The sequence below is a fragment of the Mustela erminea genome, chromosome 18 (genome assembly GCF_009829155.1).
Source record: "Mustela erminea isolate mMusErm1 chromosome 18, mMusErm1.Pri, whole genome shotgun sequence".
NCBI lineage: Eukaryota > Metazoa > Chordata > Mammalia > Carnivora > Mustelidae > Mustela > Mustela erminea.
Genome location: NC_045631.1, coordinates 21815890 through 21828657, shown reverse-complemented (window position 1 = coordinate 21828657; position 12768 = coordinate 21815890). Strand labels below are relative to the sequence as shown.

Genomic DNA, 12768 nt, shown 5'->3' with positions numbered 1-12768 from the left:
AGTTAAACGTCTGCCTTAGGCTCGGGTCATAATCCCAGTGTCCTGGGATCAAACCCCATGTTGGGCTCCCTGCTCGGTAGGGAGCCTGCTTCTCCTTCTCCCTCTGCTTGCCTCTCCCCCTGCTTGTGTGCATGCTCCATCTCAAACAAATAAACTGTTTTTTTTTTTTTTAAAGAAAAAGAAAAGAAATCCACAACCCATACAGCCTATGGGGGGCTGCCAATCTTCTCTCCTTGGTCAAAGGGCTGATGGGACATTTGGGATCAGGATAAAGTGATGCACATCGGGGGTGAGGTCTGTGCCCTTAGAGGGTTCCGGTGTCAGCGGGGAGACGGGCAGCAGACCAGGGAATCAGAATTTGTGGTCCAGGAGAGCTGAAAAGAATCTCTGTGGTTCTTGGGACACCTGGGTGGCTCAGTTGGTTAAGCAGCTGCCTTCGGCTCAGGTCATGATCCCAGCGTCCTGGGATCGAGTCCCACATCGGGCTCCTTGCTTGGCGGGGAGCCTGCTTCTCCCTCTGCCTCTGCCTTCCACTCTGTCTGCCTATGCTCGCTCTCGCTCACTCTCTCTCTGACAAATAAATAAATAAAATCTTTAAAAAAAAAAAAAAAAAAAAAATCTCTGTGGTTCTCAAACTGTTCTGTAGAGTTTTAGGGGCTCTGACACCCTGAGAGGATGGGAGGGTATTGCTGAGGAGGCCCCACTGGGGAGCTGTTCCACGAACTGGCCTTCTGCAGAGCACTCAGTTTAACGACATGACAGAAACTACCTAAGCAGAATGGCCTCTTGGTCTCAGACATTACCTCACTGAAACCCCTGCTCATGTCCTGGTTTGCATGAGACCTATTGCCTGAGCATGATGATTACGAGAGCCCCTTCCCCCTTCAAAAATGGTTAGCCTTCACAACAAAACTCTGAGGTAGACACTATTATGAGCTCCATTTTCGGGGGGAGGGGTACAAGGTATGGAGAGCTGACTTGGCCATGTCTGAACAGCCAGCAATTGGTGCAGACGGATTCCCAACCAGGCAGACGGGCCCAGGGCCTGACCTCTCCTATCATTAGGATCATGTGGCTAAACATGGTTTGAGAGACTGGCTAAACATGGTTTGAAGGACCACCCAATCTGGTCCTTCATTTACTTAACAAATATTTACCAAGGATCAGCCACAGGCCAGGCATTGCACCTTATTTTCTGGACGGGGAAACAGGTGCAGAGAGCAAAAGAAACTAGCCCACGGTTAGGACGCGAGTTAGTGGTCAAGATGGGAATGGTTCTAGGTTCCTCCATGGGAACCTGCCCCAGTATTGCCCTTCCTTGTCTTTCTTTGTCCTGCCTGTGTATGAAATATGGCCCCTGGCTCAGAGTTTCCCCATGTGTGTTTTGTGGAACACCAGCCCCAAGATGGTGTCTAAAATAAGATTTCCAAGGTCCCATAAGTTTGGGAAACCCTTTTGCAAGAGTCTGATGCATAAAACCATAGGAAGCGTGCTACGAATTCTCACGGTGAAGAGACATGTCTGATTTTGTCCAGCCCAACATTTCCCAAACTTAATGGGCCTCTGAGCAGCATGCTTTCTACAGCAACACACCGTCAAACACTCTTTGGGAAAGATGCATGAACCCATAGAGTCATTTCCGCCTTTTGTGGAACCCGGCCCCTCTGTCCCTGGTTCTAAACCAGCCTTTTACCTCCATTGTCTGAGTGGCAAAGACCCTCAAGTCCAACTGATACTTTGTCTGGAGGCCTCCCACAGTTAGAAAACTGCCTGACCCCAGCTGCAGCCCAAGAGTTGAGGGGGATGCTTCTCCATAGAGACTGAAGAATCAGGGACTGGCCTCAGGGAAGGTTGGGCTGAGCTCACAGAGAACAGCCCCGCAGGAGCCAGGAATCTGCCTGCTCAGCACCCAGGACAGCGCCACCACTTCTCCCCAATCCCCCAGCCCCCACCTCCCCACCACCTCCGGTCACCGCCGCCAGCCAGGGAGCCAGGCCAAGCTTCAGAGTTTACCCAGTAGCAGTGAAGCATATGAAAAAGAAGAAAGGAACACACTTATTTTACATCAATTATGTATGTGTGAATTGGACAAACTGCATTTCCAGGACAATTGCCCGTCTGATCCTTGTTCCCAGCACTCGATTTCCCTTCTAGCTCCCATGACCATGCTCTCCCTCTCCTTGATGGAGAGAGGCCCGGGATCTCAGTGAAGAAGGTGGGGACCTTCAAGGACCCCCGTAGGCAGTACCTGGAACGCCACTGTGGTCGAGAACTGCCCAGTCCAGAAGATCGGACCTGGGATCTAAGGAAGGCTCCCATCCCTAGCCCCAGTGTCCTCTTTCTGTCCTCCCAAGACAGAAGGAGCCCTGGGAACTGACCACATGGCATGCATGGGGGGCGGGGGCGCGGGCCAAGCACAGGCAGCTGCCCCTCCCCACTCTGGGGATGGTTACCCGGCCTCATCTGCTGGGTCCTTGCATCATTACCCAGCTTCTGAACAGAGATGAATTAACGAGGCTACCCAGCAGCTTATGGCTCAGCAGAGCTGTCCCCACCCAAAAGCCAGAGCCCACCAGGGAGCTCTGGCCCATTATGGATATTTACTGCCCCATAAATTAGGTCCAGGCCTGCAGCTGCTGAGGTCAGGAGGTGAGGTTATGGGAGTAGCAGCTTTCTCTTCCAGCACTCCTTCCTTGCAAATGAGGATGCTAATTCTTCCCATAGAGAAAACCATCTCTCACCAGTCCCCTGACTTCTCCCCCTGATTCTGAGACACAGATTTTTGGCCAATATCTTATTATGTTAATTCTCACACACCGACCCTAGAGTGAGTGTGATTGGTCTCACGTATCAGATATGGAAACTGAGGTACACAAAGTTAAGCAACTTGCCCAGAGGCTCTCCCAAGTGAGTGGAGCAGGGCACCACCTGGCCTGCTCAAGCTGGGGCTGGAATGGATTTTCAGACCTCAAGCCTCCCTGGGAAGAAGAGAGAGCAGTTCCTGAAAACCAGGTTCTGACCCTCCTGTCCTTGGGTCTCCCCACATGGAGGCACGAGGGAGCCTTGGGCTCCCCTGTGATAGGGCCAGTCCAGGCCTCTGACAGCTGGAGAAGCTTCCGGGGTTGTAGGATTCCCAGCTGTATTATTTCTATTCTTTGGGCTCCCATGGAATTGGTCTGGGGGGAGGCAGCTCGTCCCTCTCAGGAGGCTTCTCCCACCTGAGCATCCCTCCTCCCCATTATGTCAAATAGCTGAAGCCAGCTCTGAGGTCGGCAGGCTGGTTAGGGAGCCAGAACACCCTTCCCTCAGCAGAGAAGCGGGCATCCTGGCTTGAGTCCAGGCTGAGTGGCTGGATAACGGGCATATTTCCAGAAACCACCCAACTCTCTCAACACCTGGGCTGGAGAGGAAGAGCTCCCAGACTCCCCAACCCCATGCAGGAAGCTGGGGTTAGGTGGGCAGTGAGGAGTGGGGGCCAGCTCTTTCCTCCGGGCTTTGTCTCTTTCCACCCTGAGAGCCTCTTAGAAGACCCTGCTGCTCCTTTCCCAGAGCCCCCCAAAGAAGACCTTGGAGACTCTAGAGGGCCGCTGGGGGCTATGACTCAGAGGCAGGTCCCTTGGGTCCCCAAGAGCAGACGAACTGCCCGCTGACTCATCCAGGCACAACCATCACAGTGCCTGGGGACTAAAGCTGAGTCATAGCCACAAAGGCAGGCATCCAGGCCCTGGAGGGATGGGGGGAGACAGGTAGGGAGGGGTGGGACTGGGTGCAAGCAGAGGGCAGGGGGTTGACACCTGCTCCATCCCTCCCTTTAGCCTATACCCATTTCCTCCTGCTGCTGCTTCTGGAAACCACAGAAGGGTCCCTTGTTCCCCAGAGATGATCGGGCTAAGAGATCCAGGGAGGAGGGGAGTGGGAGCTGGCCAGGTAGGATAAACGGTCATCAGACACTTTCTCCTCCTGGGACCCTCCACCCTGTTCCAGAAGCCACCCGAGGCCGTGTGGACAAAATTATACAGTCCCTCCGCAGAGGGCCCTCATTTGCTTGGTGTCTCTGGGCAAGCCCTGCCCCCTGGGGCCTTAGCTTCCTCCTCTGTAAAGAGGGAATAGCACCACTCACCTCACAGGGCTGCTGAAAGATCAAAATGAGATGAGGACCTACGTGCATGCAGTAGGTACTCAACAGTTGCTCCCTGAAAGAAATATTTGCCAACTCAAACCTGTGATTTGCCTCAGAAAAGCTGGTGGGACAGAGCTGGTGGCTACCCCTAACTGTTCACAACTCAAGATATACACGGGCTCATTTCTGTAACACAGAAGAGTGCCCTATGCTCACGGGAGGCCACCAGGAACTGCCAAATGGGGCACCAGGAGGAGGAGCCTGGCTCTGGGCTCCTGATGGCCGGACCCTTCACCCTCAGCCATGCAGGCATCCAGCCAGTGAGCCAAGGGGACCTGGGCGCCACTCGCATCCCAGGCAGCCTTTGTCCCAACGCTTCCCTTCTCTCCCTACAGAAATTTCGGGAAGCATGTGGAAGAAGCCAGCTTGACAGGGTACAAGGAACCCTAGACTGGAGATCTGGACACTGATTTGCCACCTAGAACTATTACAAGTCCGAGGTTCTATTGAGGACAGCATCCATTCTCTTAAATTCCAGGAGCAGGACAAGATGGCCATGTTTACTGGGTGCTCTCCAAACACCATGGCCGGTGCTACACACATGCCATCCCCCAGGCCTCATGACAACCCTGAGGGGAAGGAGGTACTCTGGGCAGCTCATAAATGAGGCAACAGGGGCCTGGGGAGGTCACCTGGCTTGCCTGCTGCCACACAGCTGGGAGCAGAACTGGGACGTGAGCCAGGGGTGTGCCCTCCCCACTGCCCTAGTCACTCAGGACGCCAAGTAAGCAAATGGAAGGCTGCAAGGCCTGGTGGCGGGAACACAGGTCAGAGGGAAACAGAACTGGGCTCTAGTCCCAGCTCTGATACGACTGCACCGAGTGACCTCAGAAGGCCACTGGCCTTTGCTTCCCCGTTTGCAAGATGAGCAGATTGGACTGGAGGCTTCCACTAGCCTTCTCCTAACCTAGGGTCTTCGAGGTGGGAGCAGCCCCAGAGGGGCGAGCATGAGCGAGTGGCCCCACGGTCAGGGCCTGCATGCGGAAAAGACGCTGGAACCCCAGACAACACACACGGGGCTGTCGTCTGACGTGCCTTCTGCTTGAACACGTGTGTGCGCATTATGGGGCAAGCGGCATATGATCTCGGCTCCCTTGGCCCCAGCGCTCAACTGCCATCCATAGTGGTCAGGGATAAAAGGGTTAATTCAGCATGACTGCCAAGGTCACTGGGGCAGGAGCAGGATAGGAAAGCTGGCTTTGTGGTGGAGGGACATCCACAGCCCAAGGGCCCTGGAGGCCACCTGATAAGGGGCTAGAGGGGCAGAGCCAGAGCAAGGGCTCCAGTCAAACCTGTGGCTTTGTCCTTCTCTGGGAACCTCTTTCTGCTGGCTAATCATGTGTTCCAGGGGGCCCGCTGTCAATGCCCTGTCTCCCAGGCAGGTGTTTTCTCTGTGGCCCCTCACTAATCCATTCAATGGCCCCGTGTGAGCCTCTTTTCAGCTCCCAGAACTTAAGCCAGCTTGCGGAAGAACTGCAAATGAGGTAGGTTTCGGGGTCAGGTCGAGGGAAAACCTCGGCTGGAGAGAAGGGGGCCGAGCAGGGGAGCCACTTGGGGGGAAAGCCAGCAGGAAAACCCTCTGGTTTCGGAAGTGGCTCTCTTTCCGGGAGCCTGCACTGGGAAGGAGCTGGTTTAGAGAGGCCGCTGCTTTCCCAGGGGGACCTGGATCTCAAAAGCTGCCCCGTGCGTCTTCCAACAAATTCTGATTCCCAGTTAAGAGGCTGTCGAATGTCCACTGGTATCTGACACTGGAAAGAGTCTCTACTTCCACTTAATTCCCACCATTGTTCCTAGAGTTCTAGAGCACTGTCCTTGTTTGACCAACAAGGAAATTAAGGCTCAGAGAGCTAATGCCACTTGGCCCCAGTCACAAAGGCAGTCAGGCTTGGAGCCAGGTCCATCTGACTCCAAATCCAGGGTTCGGTACCCAGCAGGCCCTCTCAGTTGCTCTACGTCCTGGCTGTAGCACGTTTATAATTTCAGAGGTGGGGCAGTCAAAATTTGTCTGCTCTGCTGGGAGATTAGCAAAGTTGGGGCTGTTATGGGGGGCCCTGAGAAATGCATACTCCCAGTGGGAGGGAGGAAAAAAACAAACAAACAAATTAGTTCTAATCCTTTCTTTTCCTTCTCCCTCACCTGAGCTCGAAAGCAACTGGGCTTTGTTAAGAGAACTCTGCTCCAAACACTTTTGCTTATTAAACATTGGCAGATCTTGAAGGTATTTTAAGGGTGAACCTGGAAATGGCTTTCCCACCCTGGAAGACCTTGAAGGGTTAAGCGCTTAACCTAGATCTTGACCTTGGATCCCTGCTGGCCCCTCCCTGAAGTTCGGGAAGGGACTGAGACTATCAAAACATAGCCAGAAAAAGAGGATCCTATGGAACTTCATAAAGCAAGGACTGAAGGGCACATTGTGCGAAATTACAAACATCAGTGTGATAGATGAGACATAATGAATAAACTGACCCACCCAAAAAAATTTTTACCAAGTGTTAAATTTTCCAAACACATTAAGGTAATGTTTCTTAGTAAGTGCTGGCACCACTAGGGCGCCAGGGTGGCTCAGCGGGTTAAAGCCTCTGCCTTCGGCTCAGGTCCTGATCCTGGGATCAAGCCCCACATCGGGCTCTCTGCTCAACAGGGGCCTGCTTCTCCACCGCTCTCTGCCTGCCTCTCTGTCTACTTGTGATCTCTGTCTGTCAAATAAATAAAATCTTTTAAAAATATTAAAAAAAAATAAGTGCTGGCATAACTGGATTGGAACAAGGTCTGGTTGGAGTAAAGGGTTAGATGATTTCTTTAGCCACAGAAAATGCAGTAAGAAATAGAAGTGCATATTTATAAGATCTAAAGAGGGATGCAGACTGGGGCGCCTGGCTGGCTCCATTGGAAGAGAATGTGACTCTTGGTCTCAGGGTTGTGAGTTGGAGCCCCATGTGGGGTATAGAAATTGCTTACATGAATCAATAAACTCTAAAAAAAATAAAGAGGGATGAAAACTGTCTCAGATCCAAAGCAACAGGAGGAATCACGACGGAAAAGCTCAACAGATTCAACTACGGAAAAATCAGACATTTTGTACCACGATAGTACACTTTGACAACAGATTCGTATTTGGGTAACTCTAAAATCTAATACGGGGCGCCTGGGTGGTTCAGTTGGTTAAACATTTGCCTTCGGCTCAGGTCATGATCTCAGGGTGCTGGGATAGAGCCTCGTGTCGGGCTCCCTGCTCAGGGGGAGCCTGCTTCTCCCTCTGCCGCTCCCCCTGCTTGTTGTGCTCACTTACTCTCTCTCTCTCTCCCTGTCAAATAAATAAATAAATAATCTTTTTAAAAATGATCAAATAAAATCTTTTATTTAGGAAAATCATTCAGATCCCAAGCTCATGAAAAGATAATCCCTTCAAGCAGATGTGGATATAGGAAACAAAACGTATAATGGACCATCTGGGGGTTGAAGTGATGACCTCCAGGTTTCCTGCCTACGGTAAGTCCCGGGAACCACGGGGATGAAGTCTGAGGCGGGGTAAGGAGGGCTGCCACGCTACTCTCCTGCTTGAGCAGGCCAGCCTAATTCCCAGAATATTGGGTGGGGAGCCTCCAAGGGACTGGGGTCACCTGTTTTCACTTCCAACTCCCACAAAAGGCATCCTGACCATTTAGTTGAGGGGTGACCATACAGGACCAACAGGCCAAGGTCATGACTTCTAGTTCTTGGGCTTTAATTAGCCTCCTACTACGTCAAAGCTACTCCATGTGCTGAAGAACCAGACAGCACAGAGGGAATCGGTGCAATACCTTCTCTAAAACCTGGGGGAGAAGTCCCAGCAGGTCCCAGTTGGAAACTGGATAATCACTGGGGTTCCCTTGACCGAGGAAGGAAAGGAGGACCTACTAGGGCCAGCTTCTCATCCCATCGACCTCTGGAAGGTGAACACATCAGCTCACAGGGACTCCAACAGGTGTCATGAACCCCATCCCACTGACCACAGTTGGACTGGTCAGGGCTATCTATTTCTGGATAAGGTGGTTGAGGGGACTGCCTCAACCTCCAGTCGAATGTTCTTTCCTAAGTGCCCCAAGGTCCCCAATCCTCAAGTCCTACCGTTAAGTAGGCCCATGGGAAGAGGCAAGGGGAAAACCCTTCCTAATTCTGAACACCCTTGTCCGTGAACTTGCATACACCTTTGTGAAGCTTCATAGCTATTCTCCAGTTAGTGCCCCTGGGGAATGGTCCCGGGGACAGCTTCACAATGTAGGGGCAAGGAACACAGAGGGACTGGATCTCTGCCAGAGGTCAAGCCCTGCTCAGGAGCAGCTCTCCTTAAACACAAATCACCCATAGGAAGGAAGGTGCCAGAAATAGGCTTCTCCTTCTTCTTCTTCTTTTTTTTTTTTAAGGATTTATTATTTTAGATGGAGAGCGACATGCGGAATCCTTGCTGAGTGCCGAGTCAGACGTGGGGCTTGATCCCATGCCCCCTGAGATCATGACCTCAGCCCAAACTTAGAATAAGGCACATATGCATCGGCGCCCCTTAGGTGCCCCCAGAAATGGGCTTCTAACACCACATGATGGGCGGGGAATAGACATAAGGCAGAACTTACTGTGAAAAACAATGGTTTGTCCAGAGTATGTTGTGAGTTTCTTTCCTAGAATTAATTTTATGTCTAGCAGTTTCCCGCCGGGCCTTCCCGGAACCAGGGGGATGCTCCCTGTGACACGAGGGACCTCCCTTTGGTAGAGGAAAGTAGACTTCACAGACCACCTGCGAATATTAGTTGCTACATGTTCTCTCCACACACTCTCTCCTCTCTCTGCTCCAAATTCTTCCTACTAAAATTTTCCTCCATTCACCCAAATAGCTCCTTTTAAAATGTAAACATACACAGAAAATTAATCAAATGAGAAAGACAGACACAGAGGGAAAAAGAAGGATACACTTTGTTCTAGGTCCTGCTTCTAAATCTGGCGGGAGGTGTGAAGGGCTGGCAGCCTGCTGGTCCTGGTGTCGGTGGCAGCAGGCGGCCCCTCCTGCCTCAGGGCTGCAGGCCAGCAGCTGCTGCGCTCCCGGGAACTGGAGGCAGAGTGGGTGGCGAGTGGGAGCGGAGGGAGCGCTGCGCTGCCCCGCTGGGGTGGGAGCCGGGAGCCTGTGGATGTTCCCCAAACCACAGCCAGGCCTCGTGCTAACGTGGATGACATTGGCAAGCAGCTCCCCAACCCTCCCCACCCCCTCCTGCCATGACTTTCCAGCTGTAATTCTGGGTCTCGGTCCCACTCGAGTCCCTGCATTTGGGGGGTTCTTGGAATCGAACTGGTCTGTCGCCAAAGCTGTCATTTCTGCCAACAGCCCACCCCACCCTGATTTTCCCTTTTGCCGTCCAGGTTCAGCATCTCAAAGTTATCTGCGCATTTCACCCATCCACACGGGTCCAGGGAGATCTTCCAGTTTGCCCATCGCCACAGCCTTCTTCCTTCCCACTCTCGTCCTCCTCCACGTCCATTCACTGCAGCAGGTCCCGGTCTCATTCCTGCAGCCCACCCTACCTCCATCCCACTGGCACACAGGACCTTTCCAAAGCATTGCTTGGATCCCTGTTGAAAAGACTTTCAAAGGCTTTCCCTGCCTACAGCAGGATACGGTCTGGCCCAAGCTACTTTGTCAGCTTCATCTCCTCGCTCAACCCAACAGGTTCCCTCTGGCCCAAGCAGCCTGGGCACTTAAAGTTGCCCAAAGTTCACAGAGCGATCATGCCTACTGCAGGACCACCGCACTCACTACTCCCCTCCCCACGCTGGGACATCCCTTGCCTCCTCTCCCCTGCTAGGGGAATGGAGAGAGAGGGGGTAATACACACAAACTCTCAGGCACGAAGCAACGAAGAACCTGTTTCCTTGCTGAAGGTCAAATGTCCATCAACAGATTCCAAAGTTGGTATTCCCACCTCCACTCCCCACACCTAGACGCTAGGAGTTGCAAACAATAACATGCATTTCCCATAACTCTCTCATCCCTGCCGCAAAGTTAGAGTCAGCCTGCAAAAGAGCCCATACTGTGAGTCACCCTCCAAGGACAGCACGGAGTAGACTTCAGTAGTGGCCATGGATCTTTGAACGTGGAGGTAAAAAAGGAGAGGGAGAGGAACTTAAGCCCTTCCCCCACATCCCCAGTCCGGGCTGCAACACACCCCCCTGCCTGCGTATAGGGAATATCCCAGGCTTTCGATATGCATTGTGCAATTTCTACATGTTATAAACCCAGCTCTGGTGAGGCAGAGTTGGGAGGAGGAGGGATCGAAGGATCTCTCAGGGGAGCCCACCGCCTACTCCTGAAACCTGGAGAGCAGTGGAGAGCACTGTCGATCACTCTTAGAGATGCACTAAGCCACGCCCCCACCACACGTCACCGTCTCAGGAGTGCAGAGCTAGGGAAGCCCACGCAAGCAGGGAGACTGATTGAGGGGAGGGGTGGAAGGAAGTGGGGGGATTTAACCGCTCACATACCTGATCAAACAGGACTTTCCAGTGCTGGTAGAGAGGGAGGCCATGCAGAAGAGGAAGAGGAGAGAGAGAAAGAAACACACACTTATCACCACGGACTCTCTAGCCCCCTGATATTCCTGACACAGCTTCCCAGCTGCTGCCCAGACTCAGGAACCCGCCGCAGGACACCAGTGGAACCTGGGAAGAGCACCCCAAATCAGTCTGCACTAAGCAAAGTGAGGGAACTCAGGTTGGGGAGGGGGAGATATCCCTCTCTTGGAGACCAGCAGGCAGGAGGAGGGATAAGCTAAGCGGAACAAGGGTGATTCTCAGCAATTACTAAATAAAGGCGTCCAAATCTATCCAAGGGCCTCTAATAACTTCTGCCTAAAGCTCGTGTCCACGTCTACTCCCACACCTGGGAACCCACCCTGCTGCAACAGTCTAGACCTGCTGGGGGCCAGAGACCCTCTACTCGGGAAAACTCAGCCCTGAATGAACACTAAACCTTTGCCTGCAGTTTGGGAGGAGGGGTCTCCGAAATGCACTGAAATCTAAACAGTCTCTCCAAGGCTGAATCTAAGTGCTGAGTGCACAAGCCTGGTGAGTACAGAGCTTCGGAGCCAGAAGCAGGTGAGAGGTTTAACCAAGGGGCCAGCGGGGAGGCAAGAGGTTAAGCGCCCCTGGGGTACATTCACTGGTAGGTTAAGGGTCCTGGCTTCTCCATTTCCCTAGCCTGAGAGAGGGCTACGGCAGGGCGGAGTGTCTCTCCAGTTTTTCACCTCTATATGCAGGTTAACCTCAGGAGGGAGTAGCTTAAGCAATCCCAGTTCCCAGGACTCCCCAGTGCCCGCTCCGCCGATGGCTCCCCGGACCAAAGGGAAGGAGACTCCAGCAGCAGATGGCAGGGAAGCCCTCTGGGGCAGCCCCTCCCCATCCTCGCCCGGGGGACCATCGCTGGCATCGACACGGTCTGGGACTCCTAGGCTCTCTTCTGGAAGCAACACCGCTCCCAGCGCTCTTCCCCTCCCTCCTCCGGCCCGGTTCAGGGACCGGGCCGGCTTGAATTTCAATCAGTGTCGCGACAGGGCAGGTGCAGGGAGGGAGCTAATCCGGAAGCGAAGGAGGGGGTCGCCAGACCGGTCAGCGCTGCCGGGTTCCGGGGACTCTGCGGCGCCCGCTCCTTCCTCGGGCTCAGAGAGCCCGCAGGTCGCGAGTGGGAGGGGAGGGGGAGTCACTGCTGTGACGCGGCCGCCTCTGCGGGAAAACGCCGTGTCCCGGGCACTGCACCAGCCGCGGAGTGGGGGCTCCCGCCGCCGACCAGTCCCCAGCGCAGCGGCTGGGCTGCGTCCCGCAGGGAAGCCGCGGAGCCCGAGCGGGGGGTGGCGCGCGCGCGTTTGGGGGAGACCGGTCCCTCCGCCCCCTCCCGCCCGCGGGGACCCGGCCAATCCGGGGCGCTCCCGCGTCACCTTGAAACCTCTAAGTTGCCCCGCGGGGGCGAGACGGGGGCAGCTCCCCCTTAAAGCCCCCCAGAAAGTTTGCCCGGGCGGGGGAGGGGGCACTCACGTCCTCCGGCGCCGCGGGCGGCCGCTCCTCGGCCTCGGGTTCCAGCTCCTCGATGCGCTCCGCCTCGGCGCAGGCGGCCACTGCGGGGCCCGGGCTGGGGTGCTCGCCCATGTCGACGCGGGGTCCAGGGCCAGCGGGCGGCTGCGGGGCTCGTCCCGGGGCGCCGGGCTAACTTTGCGCCGCGCCGGCCGCGCAGCTCCAGGGGCTCTGTGCGCGCCGCGCCGCCTCCGCGCCGGCCCCGCCGCCCGCGCCCGCCCCCATGGCCCCGGCCCCCGCGCCGCCGCTTCGCCACCCCGGGACGCCCGGGCCCTCGCCGCCAAACTTCTCCGCGCTTGCGACCCCGCCGGCCTCCGCCTGCGCCCCAGCCCCCACGCCCGGCTCCGAGGCGAGGGCGCCCTTGGGCCGGCCCCGGCCCCGCAGCTCCCCGCGCTCCCTTCCCGCTTCCCGCGGCCCCCGCTCTGCGCCGGAGTCTCCTCCTCCCCGCGGACTCCTCGGGGGCGGCGCGCGGGCGGGGGCGGGGCTGCTCCCGGGGACCG

General features: G+C 55.1%; 1 protein-coding gene across 3 annotated transcripts in view; it reads right to left on the bottom strand.

Annotated features, from left to right (window-relative positions):
- RHBDL3 (rhomboid like 3) overlaps positions 1 to 12487 on the bottom strand; it is a 48283-nt gene extending 35796 nt beyond the window's left edge. Inside the window, exons 1-2 of one of the 3 annotated variants that reach the window (XM_032321582.1) lie at positions 12233 to 12484; positions 10688 to 10711 (exon numbers count right to left, since the gene is read on the bottom strand). In XM_032321582.1, the coding sequence (XP_032177473.1) occupies positions 10688 to 10711; positions 12233 to 12343 (135 nt within the window). In that variant the 5' untranslated portion in view covers positions 12344 to 12484. Of the gene's footprint in view, positions 1 to 10687; positions 10712 to 12232 lie in introns of all 3 variants that reach the window. The other 2 variants (XM_032321584.1, XM_032321583.1) reach the window with 2 other exon arrangements.
- Positions 12488 to 12768: the final 281 nt, after the last annotated feature.